General features: G+C 39.5%; 3 protein-coding genes across 3 annotated transcripts in view; 1 reads left to right on the top strand and 2 right to left on the bottom strand.

The window, feature by feature from the left end:
* Nucleotides 1–2,480: 2,480 nt before the first annotated feature.
* On the bottom strand, nt 2,481–9,004 carry LOC143284116 (ovomucoid-like). The gene is made up of 6 exons (XM_076590803.1): nt 8,986–9,004; nt 7,027–7,128; nt 5,961–6,140; nt 4,646–4,746; nt 3,778–3,940; nt 2,481–2,614 (listed from the first exon to the last, which is right to left on the bottom strand). The coding sequence occupies exons 1-6, from the start codon at nt 9,002–9,004 to the stop codon at nt 2,481–2,483; spliced, it is 699 nt and encodes a 232-aa protein (XP_076446918.1).
* Nucleotides 9,005–10,059: 1,055 nt separating this feature from the next.
* On the bottom strand, nt 10,060–19,199 carry LOC143283901 (NFU1 iron-sulfur cluster scaffold homolog, mitochondrial-like). Its single transcript, XM_076590310.1, has 8 exons — nt 19,112–19,199; nt 17,673–17,750; nt 16,631–16,825; nt 16,178–16,244; nt 15,522–15,636; nt 14,522–14,625; nt 12,977–13,111; nt 10,060–11,641 (listed from the first exon to the last, which is right to left on the bottom strand). The coding sequence occupies exons 1-8, from the start codon at nt 19,183–19,185 to the stop codon at nt 11,567–11,569; spliced, it is 843 nt and encodes a 280-aa protein (XP_076446425.1). The 5' UTR covers nt 19,186–19,199; the 3' UTR covers nt 10,060–11,566.
* Nucleotides 19,200–19,378: 179 nt separating this feature from the next.
* LOC143283906 (UPF0728 protein-like) overlaps nt 19,379–19,830 on the top strand; it is a 5,956-nt gene continuing 5,504 nt past the window's right edge. Inside the window, exon 1 of the mRNA XM_076590322.1 lies at nt 19,379–19,457. The gene's annotated coding sequence lies outside the window, so the exon portion shown is untranslated. The remainder of the gene's footprint in view (nt 19,458–19,830) is intronic.

Genomic DNA, 19,830 nt, shown 5'->3' with positions numbered 1-19,830 from the left:
GTCCCCACAATGGCTGACATCTCGCTACGTATCGCTGTAAGTACTATTGTGTAGAATGTGCTGATGATTTGTAAAATGTATTCTTCGACACAGTACTTGTGTTCATATGAGTATGTTCAGTTATTGCTTTGTTCAGTTATTGCTTTGACATGTTAGTCACAGCTCAGCTATGATTGATCTAAATAATCACCATGTCGTCATATGCTTGGAGCAGTATTCCATTTAATTCTTCTTAACGTCACAGTCAATGACGTCTCTGGACACTGATAGTTTGTTCCAGAATATTCTAGTGAGTGTATGATGTGTTCTTTCTCATTTGCTGTCACTGATGAACGTTGGTGTTTCACTGATTCTCAGTACTCTAAGATGTGTGTAGTATTCTGTCATGATTACAATATAGTGTTGGATTAATATCAGTTATTGGTTAAAACCACCTGATATGTATCAGTCTGTTAATTGTAATTTAGTTATCATGCCCTCTCCTATATAGCTTACTCCAGTATAGTGCTACATGATAAACTGATTCATTTGAGTCACTTTGACACAGTATAAGGTTTACCTAATCTATACTGTCAGTGTACTTTCACTAAATCAGCATAGCTTCAATCACTTTAACTGCACTATTTAAATGTATTAGAAATGCCATTTGATGTCAGTGTTTGGTCTTCACACATATCCATTACCAAGTGGTAGTCTTTCCATGTAATATGTATACATGTGCTTTACTATTCACTTGTGCTTACATGTTGTACTAATGACATTTGTTTGTGTCATTCCAGGCACTGTCTTCTCTTTTAATATCTTCTCTTTTTATATCTTCTCTTCTTAGTCTTCTCTTTTTATGTCTTCTCTTCTTATATCCCCCACTCCCCTCCCCAACAACAACCACGAATAAAATAAAAAAAATAAAATAAATATATATAAAAGGATAAAATAAAAAGTAAACAAAGAAAGAAAAATAAATTTTTAAAAAGAAGAAAAAATGAAGGCTCGACTTTAGACAACAGACCCCTTGAGAGTTCTATAGCCATCTTAATTGGACCTTGCGCATGCACATCTACCATTCATCCCAAATGCGAGCAATGTCGAAGGCGATAGACATAAACAAAAGAAGCAAACATGTGGGCCTTGACACTTTTTCTATCTTCAGTCCCCGCGCGTTTGTGAACCCCATAATGCAGAGGCGTTGAATTCGTTCTTACACGTGAGGAAAAAGACAGTGGACGGTTCATATGACGAACGTGTCGCCATATAAGACTACTACTTATTTTTGGAGTGTTTTGTGATCGGGACACGAAGAATGATTTCTGCGTTGCGTTTGATCATACCCGTCTGCTTTCATTGTCTCATCAGTCAAAAGGATACAACGAGAAGGAAACTGCTGGAGCTTTGTGTGTTTAGTACTGAAACCTAAGCAACGTACATTTCGTTTCATAGTTTGAACATTATTCATTATTGTGAATATGTTTGGTTGACTGCAACTGGTACATGATGAGCACACCTTCTCCGGCTCCTTCCCCGCTCCAAGACAGCACCGGGTGAAAGTCATAGATTGTGGATATTATATGTGAATTTAGTATGAGTGTTTCACTCCTAGACAGGTAACAAATAGTCATTACATCTTCCACATCTGCGTAATATTTGTTCACTCATTATCATTATTATCATTTTTTTTCATACTAAAGGTGATTCACACAAGTACTCGGGGGCTCCATACAGAATGTCACGTGATTTCACAGTTTGCTGTCCTCCATTTCTTCAATTGAAGCCTCCTATTGCTACAACCGTACTGGCCAAACACTGACTGTATAAATTAATGAAATGTCATCATATGTACAATAAGTGGTATTTAGTATAAATCATAGTTAAAAGTTTCGACAGCTCCAAACAATTAAACCTGAGTTTGACTGGCCTCTGCTTGCCCTTGTCGTACGTGAATTCGCTGGCAAGATCATATGTACCTGTGTGATCGCGGGTTTAGATTCAGAACAGGTGCTCAGTACAGGTGAGTGCGCAAAAGATTTAAGAAAACTAAAATATGAAGCAAAAAGTCGAAAAACACGAAGCCTGCTGTTTTCACGTTCTGCAGTCTCTCGAGATACTCACACTGAGAGATATATCTACACTACATATATGTCTATAGCTAGCTCGGTCGTATGGGCGAGTTTAACGACCTATTGGCATTTCGCCCTTAAGGTCAAGTTGTTCGTGGCTGTGGTCTGTTCCGCGAAGGGTGATGTGGTCGAGGCTGAGTCACAGAACGATACATCATGCTGGTACGCCTATAAAAATAATTAAATCATCTACGATAAATTATTTCCCAAACACACTCAGACATTGAAAGATAACATGACGCTGGTACGACTTTTTATTTCTCATCATCTACAATCTTTCCCCAAAATATACTCACACACAGAATGCTGGTACGACTATTTATTGCTTTTTATTGATTAATGGAGAACAAGGAAAGTTGGAGAGCTTCAGCCGACCAAAGGATCCTCTCCCCCATGGTGCAGCAGCTGATTCAAGAGAGCGTCCAAGGGACTCACGGCACCGGATCCCAGGTGGGTGGCGCTTTGGTGACACACCCCACTGTAGCTGATGGTCAGGTCCACTGCAACAACAACAACAGAATGCAGTATAAGTGTTATGTTAGAGGTTCTTTTCTCCTAGTTTTGTACTGAGTTAATCCTCACGGTTTATTCAGTTGTTTGTTGTTGGTTCATCCTCGCGGTTTATTCAGTTGTTTGTTGATGGTTCCAGTCTAATACCATCATCTTAGATGAACAGACCATAGATAAACGAACCATGCCGATGATTTATTTTTTTGCTGTTTTTAGTATCTAATCTTTCCTTTTCAACATAACTTTCTGTTTATATTTGTTCAACACCCGAAAAAGGAATATCGCTGCGTGCATGGCGGGGCGGTAAAAACGGTCATACACGTAAAACCCCACTCGTGTACATACAAGTGAACGTGGGAGTTGCAGCCCACGAACGAAGAAAAAGAAGAAGAGTTTTGTTTAGTATCCTGTCTTTCCTTTTGAACATCACTTTCTGTTTATTTTTTGTTGGTATATTGTTAGTATCAGTATCTTTCGTTTTCAACCTCGGTTGTTTTTTTTTCAATGGTTTATTTTCTAAATATCTTATCCCTCCTTTTCAACCTCGGTTTATTCCTTTGTTGGCCAATGACTGATCTTATTAGTATCTTTCCTTTGTCTTTCTTTGTTTCCATCCTTTCATCCAGATTACCCCACCCCCCTTTCCCGGGACTTTCTATCCAACGTTATATCGTAAAGGTACAGCTGATGCACTCGATAGGAAGTATTGCCGCAGATAGAATGTCAATTTCCACACACGCACACACGCACGCGAGCACACACATACACACACACACACACAATCAGCCCCCACACACCCCAACACACGCACAAACACACACACAACACCCCCCACACCCCTTCACACACACACACACACAACCACACACACACATACCCGCCCCCCCCTTCCCCCACACACAGCAGCAGCACCACAGCACTGACCCTGGTTGGGACACACACACACACACACACACACAATCCCTCCCCCCTCCTCCCTCACACACACACACACACACACACACAATCCCTCACCCCCCTCCAACACACACACACACAACCCCCCCACCCACCTCTCTCTATCTCACACACACACACAAAACCAACACACATTCACACAGCACCAACAGCAGCAGCAACACAACACAACACAACACAACACAACACAACTGACCCTGGTTGACGTCCATGCTGTGACAAAGCTGACACTCGCTAGCATAGCTCTGGCCGTCAGAGGCGCACACGTAGTCCAGGGTGTGGGGGCAGGAAGGCTTCAAGCTGATCCCGCCCTCCACGGCGATGTCAGACGTGTCCACCTGGTACTTGGAGCAGTCGGGCTGTGTGAGACATACAGCATCATCATCATCGTCATCATCATCATCGTCGTCATCGTCATTATCATCATCATCGTCGTCGTCATCATCGTCGTCATCACCATCTTCGTCGTCGTCATCATCATCATCATCGTCGTCGTCGTCATATTAAAAGTCGTCGTCATAATTGTCGTCGTCATCATCATGGTGGTGTGTGTGTGTGTGTGTGTGTGTGTGTGTGTGTGTGTACATGCACGCGAATGATTTTAACAGTTTCAGTTTCAGTTTCACTTTCTCAAGGAGGCGTCACTGCGTTCGGACAAATCCATACACGCTACACCACATCTGTTGAGCAGATGCCTGACCAGCAGCATAACCCAACGCGCTTAGTCAGGCCTTGAGTGCATGCTTACATATTTGTGTACCTATGAAAGTGGATTTCATTTTACGTAATTTCGCCAGAGGACAACCCTCTCGTTGCCATGGGTTCTTTTTCAGTGCGCCAAGTGCGTGCTGCACACGGGACCTCGGTTTATCGTCTCATCCGAAAGACTAGACGCTCAGTTTGATTTTCCAGTCAAACTTAAGAGAAAGGGCGAGAGCGGGATTCGAACCCACACCCTCACGGACTCTCTGTATTGGCAGCTGAGCGTCTTAACCATTCTGCCACCTTCCTCCTAAACTGAAACTGAAACTGATTTTAACAACAGCAAGCTTATAATTGCTTACCACTGTGGGGGTGGGGCAGCTATCACCATACAGCAGAATGGAGAGACGCGTGTTGTTGTTGGCCGCCTCGCACTCAGCACGTTTGAAGAGACACGTGTTATCTGCAACAAAACACACACACTGGTACCACCATACAGTAAGGCTACCATGATAATAATGTGTTCTCATGTCTGCAGAGGAGAACTTGATTTTTGTTTTGTTCTTCATTGAACTGAGGTTTGTCTGAAGAAAGAACAGCAGCAGCTGCAGTATCGTTTGTAATTGGTATTCATTGTACGTTGCCTAACAGTGGTTGAGGTAATAGCAGCCGTCTAGTTCTGGTTGTAGTCGTAGAAGTACTAGCAGTAACTCAGGTTTTAATCAATGTCCAGTATAACGGTTTAGGCTCAGTATTTGAAACGGTGCACTTGCATTCAACACACTTGGAAAAAAAAATCAAACAAAACAAAACAACCACAACAAAAAACACAACAACTCATTTAAAAAAGAAGTCCATATTTTTATAATTAGCAGTTTTGACGAAGTTAAACCGGGAGAGAGATTTTTTTTTATATGTGAGCATGTTCCTTGGTTTTAATCTCTGCTGATACTGTCCATGCATCTACCAGTGAACCATAACTATGGGAATTATTGGCATGTGGGTAATCTATAGAAAATGACTCTACCTTATTCGACAAGCTCTACATGGATTATTTAACAAACCATTTCAATACCGAAGTAAATACCTGACAAAAAAGCGTCAAGTTCCAATTCCATACATTGTTTAACACCAGTAGTAATTTAAAAAATCTCACTTCTTGAAATAAAAAGCGTTCCTGACAATGATCATGAATTCTATTTAACTGGCGATTTCTGTTATGGCTCATCCAGTTCCAATTGTTATTTCCTCCTGAAATTACGTCGTTTGATTGTTTTTATTTCTTTTCAAGTTTATGCAGTTAACTCATTGAGTCCTGCGCCCCAGTATTGCGCTGACTTAAAAATGTGTCACTAATTTTAATTAAATTAGTTTACATGTTCCTACTCATGCATGAACCCTAAGAAAAAGACTTTTTCTGCAGCATTTCTGGATCTGTCCACACATGATTTGGAGGGGAAAAAAACATTTTCTGTGGGTTTTTTCTGCATCAGTATGGAATGGACGCCTGCCGAGGCTGTAAGCTCCCTACAGAGTTGCATGGGTTAATATTTTGTGTTTTGCCATTTCAAGTTCCGCTGATTTGAAATTTGAAATTTTTTTCATGTCTTACGTTTTCATGTATCCCTACTGGCTTTTATTAGATCTTCTTGTTCCCCCCACCCCCTCCCCACTCACCATACACATTGCCATCAGAAGCGCACACAGGTTTTCTCTCCTCGTCGCAGATCAAGTTGCAAGCTGATTGGTCCACGTGAAGGAAGTGGTTGGCGCCACACTCGCCGTGACTGGCGGCGGTCAAGGTCATACCTTTCTCCTGATATTGGCAGGCCGCCACAGACAGGAAGCACATGTTGGCTGTCACAGAGCAAAATCTAATGGTAATAATCAATATTGACCATGATAATGATTATGAAAATAATGTAATGATGATGATAATTATATTAATAATAATAATAATAATAATTACAAGAACAATAAAACTCTTCACCAGTAAATTTCAAAGCTGAACGTTTCATAAATCAAGTCCACTGAGTCGGTTAACACTGAACCGATTCAGTCATCAAAGTCTAGTACTGATTAACTGTCGTGCATCTATTGGCGAAGGCCACATTTCAGACTTTTAACAAAATGTTTTTACGTGGTCTGATACGGCGTGTCAGTTCAACAATATTAATTTTACTTGAATTTTACGTCATCTGATGGTTTGAGTAAGACTTGAGCGAACTGGTTCTTTTGCCAACCCAGCTTCAAACCGGCATTATTTTGCATTCTCTTCGGTGTTAAGAACCGACCTGTAACTGAATCCGCCCTGAACTGAATGGCTACTGTACACCGAAGCTGGACAATAAACAAAAAGATATGATTTTATATGATTCGCAAACAATTATAACACTTGAATAGGTACCACCATCACCGCTTACTCGCCAGTCATCCCCCCCCCTCACCCCCTCCCCACCCAACTCTAGACCTACATGACCAGAAAAAAAGAAAGAAAGAAAATAATCCGTGAAAGCAACTAAAAAGATGATCGTTCAGCCTCTAATTCGGAGCAATATGGTTTCCCTTGTTTAATCAAAAAGTCTTTCTCATTAAAACTTTGCTAATCAAATACGGTCGATATCGGGGTGCCCAGTCCTTTCTCTCTCTCTCTCTCTCTCTCTCTACTCTCTTTCTCTCTCTCTCATGTGTGTGTGTGTGTGTGTGTGTGTGTGTGTGTGTGTGTGTAGTCCACTATACGTACAGTAAGTCTTTCCATCGGAGCCGCAGACAGGGGCGTACTGCTCAGTGCAGAACTTGTCACAGCGAGACACAGCACGCAGTTGCACAGGACTGGCAACTGCGCCTGCAAGCACCACACAGGATCATGCATGTGACATGATAATTATATGAGAGAGAGAGACAGAGAGAGAGAGAGAGAGACAGACAGACTGACAAAGACAGAGACAGGAAGACTGAGAAAGAACTCAGAACTGTTTCAATGTAAGGCTGCCGACCTGTATACATATGGATGCACATCTTCTTCTTTCCGTTACACGACCAACATCGCCTTGCCGATGATGGTATTTTCGTGTCTTCATAACCCACCGAGCGCTGACATGGATTACAGGATCTTTAACGTGCGTATTTGATCTTCTGCGTGCGTATGCACACGAAGGGGGTTCAGACACTAGCAGGTGTGCACATACGTTGACCTGGGAGATCGGAAAAATCTCCACCCTTTACCCACCAGGCGCCGTTACCGTGATTCGAACCCGGGACCCTCAGATTGAAAGTCCAACGCTTAAACCACTCGACTATTGCGCCCGTCAATGTTGCAATCAAGACTGAGAAAGAAGAAAGAGAGTGTGCATTTTATTTGTGTGTGTGTGTGTGTGTGTGTGTGTGTGTGTGTGTGTGTGTGTGTGTGTGTGTGTATCTCTCTGTGTGTGTGTGTGTGTGTGTGTGTGAGAGAGGGAGAGAGAGACAGAGAGACAGAGAGTATGCATGCACAACCGTAGAGGAAACAGGGCCCATCCTTGCAGGACTCCATTCCATGAAGTGTCCGTGGACGACCCTGTGCCTCAAGAATGGGTCTTCATTCCCACAAAAAAATGACCTGCCCTACTTACTCATCCGTCGGACACGACGGGAGAATCCAGACATCTGATGCTTAGTATCTTGCGATTACACATCATTTCCAAATCCGCTGTGAATGTTCATGTCTCACTTGTTTCAGTACAGAAAGACGGAAACACACACACACACACAACAAGTGCACGCAGGAGTATCATCATGTATTTCATGGAGACGTTCTCGCCATATAGGTTTCGGTCTAGACAGTGCATATGTTGTCTATGGTGCCTTTGAGAGGATTTCTGGTTGTGAGCGATAAATCAACTGTTGTTCTGATATTTTTTAGTATTAATCTTATCATGCACACATTGTGTGGAATATCTAATCGGAATAAAATGTGATGACTTATTGCAGACAATCTGCTTGGAAATATATACTGCCACCTTTCCACGAGTAATGGGTCTAAATAGATAGACGTACAGATATGTTGTATGACTGGGCAATACAGATCGACTGTTTTCAAAACAGCTCACTTAATATCACACACGCACACAATGAACAGAGTTACCTGCAAGGATCAAAGCAAGAGGAAACAATGACTGCATTCTGCGACTGTCTAGATTCTGTTAACAGCTGGGGGAAGTCTGGCAGCAATGATTAAAGCTGACCGATCTTTGCTGTCACCGGATGTCAGATATTACGGGAGCGTGGGACAATTGGGAAGGTCATATGTGTCTTATCTTGTGGTCAAATCACGTTTCTGAGATCTTCAAAATCATGATAAGATAAGGTTGGGTCTTTACTGTTATGCTTTTATTACTGTTCATGCCATTTCGTTGCTGGAAAGCTGTTGTCCCGTGATTTGTGACCAGCTAAGCGCTGGCAGATGTTTATAACATTTTGGGACCGTTTTTGTTTTCCGAAGTAAGTCTGCTCACATCACTATTTGCTCAACAACGTGTGCCTGGCACGCTTTGTGCTCCTGTCATTTTCTCCGAGGGATTCACTACAAACAGCATACAATAAATTACTGTAATCTGCACTAACCTCTATCTGTCTCCTAGGTGTTTTATTAATTCCTTCCATCCCTTCCATACACAAAAACTCACCTGGGTAAAACCTGACAATTGATAAAATAAGAGCTCACGTTTGTGGCACAACTGCATCTGGGTACTCCACTTTGGTGGTGTTGCAGCTATTTACCGAAACAAAAACTGGCTGCTTTATCAACTTGGGATGTGCACCAGACTCCTGTATTTTGTCTTCATGTTTGTGATGGGCTAGAAACATGTTAAAAACAATGTTACGGCAGTTGCTCGTGTGGCATCACATAAGTCCCTAGTCTGCCAACTGCCGATAAAAATACACCAGGAGGCTGCATTAGGCTGTCCTCATCGCTACAGTGGTTAGAAAAAAAGAAAAAGAAAAAAAAAGGAACAACAACAAAAAACAAAACACACACACACAAAAACGAACCCCCATTTTGTTTAATATTTGCAGGTTTGGCATCCTTAACCATGGCTGTTTTTGACTGTCACACAGTGCGATATGTCCTGTGTCACATACCCTGAGAACTTTGTTGTTTTGACTTCTCTCCTGCTCTCCTATCTGCAGTAGGCCTTTGATGGAATCATGCATGCTGCCCGTTATCTTACACAGCATTTCGAGTCAAAGCTGTCTTCGGCGTTCTTGCATCAGTGACAGTTGGAGATTAGTATTTAAAAAATGTGTCGCATCCTCTTTTGACTAAGTCATGCCTGATGAAGTTTGCTGCTGCAGTGCAGCCCACCAATTAGATTTCTCACAGGACAGACTTGTGTTGTTTTGATCTGATTTGGAACATCTTGCATAACCAAAAGAAACTTTTTACCTCCGCACAGGGTATAATTTCAATACTGCAGTAACATTTATTTTTCTGCTGCAGTCCAAATCACACTAAAATTTACACACTAAAATATATAGTTTATGACATAGAATTGTGTGTGTGTGCGTGTGTGTGGGTGTGAGTGTTCATGTTGTGTGTGTGCACATGTGTGTGTGTGCATGTGTGTGTGTGTGTGAAGCTCACTTCTGTTTTTCACCACATGTAATTAAGATGCAAATTTCTCAGTTCTTTCCCCACTCTCCTTTTCTCTCTGTGCATGCACACAAACATGACAGAAAATATGAAATCCGGCCCCAAAATATGTAAAAAATAAAGGAGGAACACTGAATCAACACAGTCATCATTTTCTTTTATTTACAAACATCAATCTTTTCCAGCAACACAACCTTTCAGATACTTTTACCAAACGTTTTTCAGCAGGGAGGAAAAAAGTATAGAATGGGCAGAGAAAGTGGAAGGTAGACAAATAGGAAAGCTGGCAATAGGCAATGCAATATCAAATGGCAATATTTTCCCGTCGCCAGCTGTTCATATGTACACATCAACAAAAGTCTGAATGCTCCTGGATACAAAACACACTACAATGACAAGATTCACCTTCACTGGAAACAAAATATACTTCAATAACAACAGCAATTCTACGTGTTGCTGATCTATTGCGAACTGCTCCTTCCATGATCCCATTCTGAAGGATTGCTGATGTTCGATTCATACAGCATAATGCAATATCACAGTGAATTGCAAACAAGGTGTTGACCTAAATTCTACTTCTGAATGCATTGTCCGCAGACAGTTTCAATTTGTGGAAAGCACCTGTCTCCAGGGTCTGAAAGAAGAGTGGCGGAAAAAAAAAAGCCATCGTACAAGAAAAAGAAGTAGATAATGGTAAAGAAAAAAAAGGAGGAGAAGACATAATGATGACAAAGAAAAATGGATGACAATGAAGAAAATAAAGAATAGGAGTGGGTGGAGGAAAGAAAAGGATAGAGATAATAGGAAAAAAAAAAGATGGAGGAGAAAAAGACAGGAGGGAAAAGAAGAATTTTTAAAGATGATGAGCAGGAGAAAATAGCACTCCTGAATGACAGTGCAGCGGTGGAATACCCCATTTAAAAACAGAAGAATTACGCATTCTAACAGGCACCTGTAACTACTCCTCACCACAGCAGCAGTTGACAGTTTCAACACACATTCTCTAAGTTCTAGCCACAACTCTTTTGCCAAACACTGCACATTCCACTCTCTATTTTATGTAACTATTCTGCCTAAATTTGTTATAAAAAATACTTATAAAAATAAACAAGAAAAGACTGCATGGTTTTACAGCTACGGTTGCACATTAATACTGCTCCTTCCCACCTGCAAGGACAGGCAAAATTCTCACTGTTGATTTCAGTGATAGTCTGAGCTCAGTGCAGGCATTCTTGCCTGCATACACTTTTCATCTCCAGCAGGTATCCCCCTCCCCACTCACACACACACACACATACACTGCTCCAAGACACTGTACATTGTATCTGCCATGCAAACTGGCATTTAACATGTTCAAACACCGCCACAGTGTGCTGCAGTTGTTTCCACCAAACTGGAGCAGTTGCAGGTCTATGTCCAAAATTAAGTGCTTTCAGAGAAAAAAAAAATCCCTACTCATCACAGCAAAAGCTGAAGTGAAAATAATACAAAAACAGTGACAGTAATCCTAATTTTCTTTTTCATGTTATATTAAACAAAAACAAAAAGACACTACTGAAACCGAAGCACTTTCTGATTGTATCCAATAGACAAGTGTTTAGACGCTGATCCTACTAATGTGAGTGTCCATTCAGCATTCTCATCAGCCTTCTCACTTTCCTTCATTCAGCTTGTCTTCCAGCTTGTGAAACTCTTCATTGTTTACGTCATCCACTTCATCTGTCACCTGCACATGTGTAACATCCAGGATGTAAGAACAGAGATCCATATGTTCAGACATACACATAACAGTGCAAAAAATTACTCCAGTTTATGACAGTGCCAGATAATGTCATGGAACCTCTACGGCTCAAATTTCACAGAGAGAGAAAACTTACAGTCATAGCTAGAGAGTTATTACCAAAGGAAGAAAGAAGAAGCCCAAGGATATACTTTGTTCCAGCTCTTACCATTATTATCATAAATAATGTAACCGAATTAGAAATAAGTTCTACCTTTCACACACGTGTGTGTGTGAATTCAATATATCTTTCACACGCAAGTGTGTGTGGTGCATGTGTGCGTGAATGTGTGTGTGTGTGTGTGTGTGTGTGTGTGTGTGTGTGTGTACATGTGTGTGTATGTGCATACACATCTATATCTCGTGCCACAACACAAACATTTTTTCATGGTTGTGATGATAAAAAATTCATTTGATCAGTAATTTTGTATGCAGTCAGGCATGTTCAAGTATACAACACTGCATTAATAATGCGTATGATTTCACTATTGTGACTGTGACAGTACTTAAAATTATGTCCACACATATTCAATGACACAAACACAAATTACTGACACAGACAATGTATACTTTAGATAAATACGTTTTTCATTGTTGCTTAAAACTCAGTTGACTACACAGGGCCATATCAGGGCTGAAAACTGTAAATATCAATCTTGTAGAATTAAAAGCAAAACAAAACAACACCACCACCACCAAAAACCACCTGGAACAGAAATTTACCTGCAAGTACAGTCAAATTCTTACACACAAACCTAGAACATACCTCTGACATCAACCATTCGATCAATTATTCACCACAGGATTAAAAAAAACCAAAACAAACGACCCTCTCACACACAAAAACAAACAAGCAACTGAACATAAACATAATCAACAACATAATATATAGCAAAAGGTAAACAAAACCAACAATTGTCAACAGGCACTTCAGACAGTCGTAGGCGCAAAAAAAGAATATGATGTAGTAACATTCCCCAAATTTATCAAGCCCAGAAAAAGACAAACTATATTCAATCTATCTAGAAAAAAAAAGTAAATGGGCCAGCTGGGCAGAATATAAGAAAGGAAGAGATGACAGAGAAAAGGAAAAAAAAAAAGAAGCTGGAAACAAAGAAAGCAATAGAAAACAGGCACAGAATTTTCAGAAGGTGAAAGAGACACCAGCATCCTCTTGGAAGACAGACAGACAGACACACACACACACATGTATGCACACACACACACACACATATGAACATACAAACCAGCATCATCACTGCGGACACAGGCAAAACCTACCTGCTCCACACCCACCACCTCAGGGATATAGAACTGCAGCATGTTCTGCACCCCACTCTTCAGCGTCACTATAGAACTGGGGCAGCTGGAGCAAGACCCCTGCATCTTCAGCTTCACGATACCGTCCTGGAACCCCTGCACACCAGCATTGGGAGTTCTGCTCACTACCCTTAAATGTATTGCTGAAAGAGCTCCAGAGAAAAAATATACAGATTACAAACTGGCTACCATAAACTGCTTACCATGTGTTTTCATATCATGAACCACACTGCACTCACATACATTTTCAATTTGTTTTCAATGTGTATACTCCAGCATCTTTATGCTCCACTGCTGATTCCAGAGAGATGACAATTCCTCAAAGGAACAAAAAATCACAAGCTTAATGCTCTGTCTCATATCTTGGCCCAGTAGTATGGTTATAACTGTCTCAGTCTGTCACATGAATTCCCCTTTTTACTTTAAAAAATTTCTCAAAACACACCGCTTTAAGTCTGCCTACCATCGTGTTGACTAACATGCTTCTTGAACTTCTGCTGGCTGTGTGCATGCATGTTTATGTGTGTTTGTGTGTAATAATAATGATAATACTATTTATATAGCGCTGAATTTTGTGCAGAGACAAATCAAAGTGCTTTCGCACCAGTCATTGACACGCATGCATAACTCTAAAACTGTAGAAACTAAAGACAAGGAAGAGGCAGGCAAAGGAGGCTATTTTGGGAAGAGGTGGATTTTAAGGCCAGACTTGAAAGAGCTGAGTGTGGAGACTTGAAGAAGCGAAAGAGGAAGTTTATTCCAATTGGAAGGTCCAGAGACAGAGAAAGAACGGCGGCCAACAGTCGAGTGTTTGAATCTGGGTATGCGTAAATGGAGTGGATCCAAAGCCAATCGTAGTGAGTGAGATGGAGTGTAGAGGTGAAGGCAGCCGCAGAGATAGGAAGGGGCAGTTTTGTAAATACATCTATAACACAGAGTGCTGATCTAGACAGGGAGCCAATGGAGATGTTGCAAAAGAGGAGTGTACACATGCTTGTTTGTGTTTGGCATGTTGTACTTGAATGCATGAATCTATATCTATGTATGTAGAACGTTTATTGTAAACTCCACAAGCTCCTTGATGTGAGCATCAATCTGCATCAACAGTCTTGTTGTAGTTATTTGTTTACTTATTTATCAATTATTTTAATTCACATATCTGCTTGCTTAGTCATAAAAAAAATTCCATTCATATTCTTATCCGACTTAACTAAAATACAATATTCAGCTGTCATTACAAAAGAAAGGTTATTTTCCAGAATATGAATAACTTGCTTGGAGTTGGACTTAACACATCTGTAAATATTCTCCCCCCCCTCCCCCATCCGCCCCCAACCTTGCAATCCCGCTAGACTTTCCCAAGGATCTGGGCAAACCTTGCTCAGAGAAGCTGATGCACTTCAGCCATACAGTACTCAATAACCAACTCATGAGAAATGAAAGAGCAGTACAGTTCTACCCGATTCAGCATGTTAAAAATCAAACATGTATATCATAAAAACTGACCATATAGACAATATCTCCTCCATCTTCCTGCACTGTGGGTCGGATTCGTGTGTCCAGCAGTTCCTTTATCAAAGCCACAGTTTCATCATCATCTGGATGGATTACTGCAAGAAAATTCACAACTTTTAAGTGTATTATACATCTGCATTTACACTTCCAATGATTGCTTTACTTTCTTGAGACACAAAAAACAATACTTGCTCTCACTCTCATTCTGCCTAGCTTGACATTAAAATCACATTTTCTTATCCATGCAAGGAAATTTGTTTTAAGATAAATTTCTTGTTTGAAATTCTCTCTTGAAAGTGGCCTCCGATAAACAAAGAAATGCTCAATAATGTCAATAATGGGTGGGAAAAAAAGCAAAAAGCCACATTCTCAAGGAAATAATTCAACATTTGCAGCATATTTTGTTTTATATTTCCCTACATCTCCTACTTTTTTGGTCATATAATACAATGCTGATTTTGCATTGGGTATTTCAGTCAATGTCTTTTTTTCAATCTACCGTAAAGTTTGGTCTATAAGCCGCAACTTTTTACCCCTGCTTCAACCTCTGCGGCTTATACAATGATGCAGCTTATTTGAGGATTTTAACGATCCCGGGAGTGTCACGTTCTCGTCTATTCTTAGCTCCCTTTCAACTCACCCAAATCATGATTTCTGTCCATGAATTTTTGGATGAGCTTCATGATAGTGTGCTAACTGTTCACGTTTTATAAATCAAATCCCCACACATTAAAGCCTTCAGATCAGCATTCAGTTCTACTCTGCTCAAGCGTACACCCTGGAAATAAGTGCGGCTTATAAGCCAGTGTGGTTTATGTAGGTATGAAGTTAAATTTTTTCCTAAATTTAGTGGGTGCGCGCGGCTTATATACCAGTGCGCTCAATAGACCAAACTTTACGGTAAATATCTTCTCTCAAATTGTTTTGCTGCTTAAATAAGAATCATTAATTAAAAAATAAATTAATCATACACACCACACATGATTCCTACCTGTGTCTCCAGAAGGCTGCTCATCAGTCAGCACAGGCAGACCACTGGCAAAGAAATCCATGATGACAGCATAGATCTCTGGTTTCAGCACTTTCCACTCTACGTCCTCATCCACCTGAATATATATATATATATATATATATTATATACAAAAATATCAGGCTCAGTTATTCTTATCACTGTCACCAAGATCAGATCGTCAAATACACAGGTAATGGTGTTTTTTGTTTTGTTTTTTGTTTTCAAAACCTCTTCATTGGATCAATCTGCATATCTTGATGGATTATATATGTTACGATGAAGATCTGATGGAGAACGAACCTTCATGTACTATCCTGACAATGGCTGCAGTTTTAATGGAAAACAGTTTATGACCCTGTACAGACAGTCACAGGTGTGACAAAGCTTCCACAGTATGTGGCTAAAATCCTGATGGCAAATCTGTCTATATTTCCACACCAGACAGTGCTTCAGGGAGAAAAGATGACAAGCAAGAATAGGAAAAAAAAAGAAAAAAAAAAGTCACACACAAACACACATGCATGCACATGGGCATCTATAAGATCACTGGTGAAGGATTTGAGACTGCATTTATACATTATCACATGACCATGTGTACCACATATAACACCGTATCGATATTACTTTGAACTTACTTTGGTTACAGTGATGTAATCTGATCCAAAGAACACCCCTTTCACACCATCAATTCTGAACAACATCCTGAAATGCAAACAACAGACAGATCCTGTATAATTCTGACAAGGATGACTTTCTGAAACACTTCATCACTGTACATGTAAAGCAAGAAAGTATTACACACACGTCTGCAAACACACACAGACTCTCTCATATGCGTATGCACATATGCATAACCCACAAACACACACACACCCATCACACACTCTCTTATGCACGGCATGCATACTAATATATGTGCACACATACACACCCACCAAATGAACACATACTCACCCAAAACATACTACTTGCACTCACCCACTAAACACACATATACACACTCATCCACCAAAAACTCACCCACTAAATACCCATCAAACAGAAACACACATCACATCCTCTCAATACACACACACACACACACACACTTTGCCAAAGGGGAGCAATGAGTAGACTGGGGATTGGGGAAGTCAAAGGTGCCACCCTCCAACACCCGCACCCCATCCCCTGGGATGAACTTGAGGCTGTTGGGGTTCGGTGTCTCCATCGTCTGTATAAACATGGAGCGCTGCTGGTGTAAAGAACTGGGCTGAGCTGCCAGAAACCTCTCCTTTTGCCATGATCTGGGGAGGGAAAAAGATTGATCACCTCAGATAATAAATAGAAATATTTTTTTTGTGATTCTGAGGAAGCGCATGCCTGTGCATCAGTGTGTGTGTGTGTGTGTGTGTGTGTGTGAGAGAGAGAGAGAGAGAGAGAGAGAGACAGAGTGTGTGTGTGCAGGTGCGTGTGTGTGTGTGACTACGTATATTTATAAGTATGTGTTGTGTTAGTGATTGTGTCTACACTTCTGCAACACCAGTCTCCTGATATGATTTTCAAAGATAATACATGACAATCCTTCTAGTATAATACATTGGCATATTGAGAAATATATATATATATATATATATATATATATATATATATATACAATATATATTAATGCTAACAAGTATTCATCATTTCATGTTCACACTTTCAAGTTCATTACAGAAAATGCAGGAGCTTTAGACCTCCATCCCCACCCATATTCTCTGCCTCCATCCCACAATTAAGATTGAACGTAAAATAATTTAAGTCACTTCAATCCAAGTTACGGTCTCTGCAAAAGAAAACTAATATGACAGCCAACTGATGTCAGTCACACAGGTACTAACTGCTCTGTGAAAATGAGGAAATATTGTCAGTGTATGCACAGTCATCCCTTATGTTGTGCCACCTTTCCAGTCCCCACTGACTTTTCTTTTCTTGCATTAAAAAAAGAAAAAGAAAGAAAAAATAAATAAAGACAAGGAATCTGCTTTGTTTCTTTAGATGCTGTTGTCCTTTGTCTCAGTCAGATTAACTTGCCAGTAATGTCACCAGAAACAGCAATTTTTATTTTGTGTTTTTGTTTTGTTTTGTTTTCAAGTAGAACCTTGGCATTACCTGTGACAACATGTTGTTAAACAGCAACCAGGAGCAATCTGCAAGGGGAGTTTTGATACTGTGCCAACAACTCCACACCTGTCATGAAGATGAAAACAAAACTGTCATTATTCAGTTCAATTTAAAATACTTTGTCTGCTTCAAGCAGCTGAAATGGACAATTTTCTTTCGGCTCATTAAAATACTTGTCAACAAATATCAAAGCAAAAAACTAATAAATAACTGGCACACCCTTTCCTGATCACCACATAGGCATAAGATCAATTATCATATAAAATTTAAAAGAAAAACAAGATAATATTACAGTTGTGTGTGTGTGTGTGTGTGTGTGTGTGTGTGTGTGTGTGAAAATATTCAGTAGATAATCAAACATTTTCAGACACAAATGCTCATCAACAAATATCAGAGTGAAAAATGATCAACATGCCAGTGATCAGCTACCATTTAAAAAGAAAATATTCAGGTAAGAAAATATCATATTTTAAGATGAAGTAAAAATAATGTATTAAAAAAAAAAAAAAAAAAAAAAAAAAAAAAAAAAAAGCAACAGAAAAACTACATTTCAATCATGTAAAAGGAAATTATTCAGTATGATAATTTTAACATTTTCACACACAAATGAAGAATAACTTGTACACTCCCTTACTATTATGCAGACATCAACCAGCATATTAGAGGAATATAATGACAGACTTAACTCTCCAGACATAAAATTAGTGACTTGAATGAAGAAGACACAGCAGACTGCACTTGTTTAGTTGTTTAACTTGTTACACATGTAAAAGTCCTTCAACTGTACAATGTATACACTATCTATCTATATATACAAAATAGAAGCACAAGTGATTTGGGATTTATTACAATTTGATTTCAAAGTAAAATGCCACCACTCATAGACCATAAAAACCAACACCAAATAAAACTTTAAGTATTTTTTTCCCGTATCTTTAATGCAAATTCACAATTATTGGTATAAATAATTTTGACGCACATGATGTCTGAACTCGTAAGACAATTGTAACACACTAAAGCAGTGACTTAAAAATGTCACTGCTGCAGCAGCTGTTCTAACTTCTATTGTTCTGTTTAATTTTGGTTTTGTTTTCAAGCATGATCTTCGCACACATGGTGCACGAATACATCTTCTGTCAATCATACACGCATTCTAGAAGCATGCACATATATTGTGTTGTCACACACTGTTGAAAAAAGAGAATAATGACGTATACCACAGGAATTCTAGCTTAAATGCAAGACACACTAAAAGTGATAATGAAATAAGTTTGTACAAAAGTGTACAATGTTATATAAACGAAAAAACAAACGACCTTCAGATGTTGACAAAGAAATGAAGCAAATACGCAAATGACAGACACGGTAGAAAAGGGGTGCCAAAAGAAAGTAAAGATGATTCATTCCTAAAATGCATAAAATAATACCTGACAATGTTGTCAGCAATGTTGTGAGATGTGCGAGCGACTCTACCGAAAACAGAAAAACTACGGGATGCCATGTTTGTAGTGCCGGATATAATGTTTACAATCGGCATCAACTTTTGATTTTGATAAATACAAAAATACAAAGTAGCATGATATTGATACCAGAAAATTAACATAATCAAAGAGAAAAAATAAATGACATAATATATATGTATATAAAAACTGGTCAAATAACCGGAAATGATATTGACATATTCAGTGCAGGGCTGTAATGCTTCCCTGGAAACTTCACTGAGTCTTGCTTGGTTGGGTTCTGCTGATAGTTCTGAGGTCTTTCACTTCACTGGTAAGTAAACGTGTCACCGAGCCACGCTTCTACCTGTGTTATTCACTATAACTTGCTCTTTCTTATTTCCTTTTTCTTCTTGCGTGCTTATGACATTTGTTATTGCTATATTTCATATCAGGTCATATCATAATTTATTGTGTCACATCACATCACATCATATCAACAGTTATCATATCTAATGATATGATGTGATATGATATGATATGATATCATGTCATGTCATATCATATTATATCATATAATATAATATCATATCATATCACATCATGTATCATATTATGTATAATTTCATTTTATCTCTTTTCAGATGATAATATCCATAACAACATGCCATATATATATATATATATATATATATATATATATATAT

This window comes from Babylonia areolata, chromosome 1, assembly GCF_041734735.1.
Source record: "Babylonia areolata isolate BAREFJ2019XMU chromosome 1, ASM4173473v1, whole genome shotgun sequence".
In the NCBI taxonomy this organism is placed as follows: domain Eukaryota; kingdom Metazoa; phylum Mollusca; class Gastropoda; order Neogastropoda; family Buccinidae; genus Babylonia; species Babylonia areolata.
Note: the sequence above shows the minus strand (reverse complement) of the source record. Positions and strands in the feature narration are given on the sequence as shown.

Bases quoted from the DNA above. Each gene is read 5' to 3' on its own strand.
- LOC143284116 (XM_076590803.1), bottom strand. The intron at 6,141-7,026 runs GTACGTATAGTG...GCTCTGTGACAG, and splicing joins CTCCGATGGAAAGACTTACT to CCAACATGTGCTTCCTGTCT. The intron at 4,747-5,960 runs GTGAGTGGGGAG...GTTTTGTTGCAG, and splicing joins TTCTGATGGCAATGTGTATG to ATAACACGTGTCTCTTCAAA.
- LOC143283901 (XM_076590310.1), bottom strand. From the start codon at position 19,185: ATGGCATCCCGTAGTTTTTCTGTTTTCGGTAGAGTCGCTCGCACATCT. The intron at 15,637-16,177 runs GTAAGTTCAAAG...ATATATATTCAG, and splicing joins ATTACATCACTGTAACCAAA to GTGGATGAGGACGTAGAGTG. The intron at 14,626-15,521 runs GTAGGAATCATG...ATTTTCTTGCAG, and splicing joins GCAGCCTTCTGGAGACACAG to TAATCCATCCAGATGATGAT.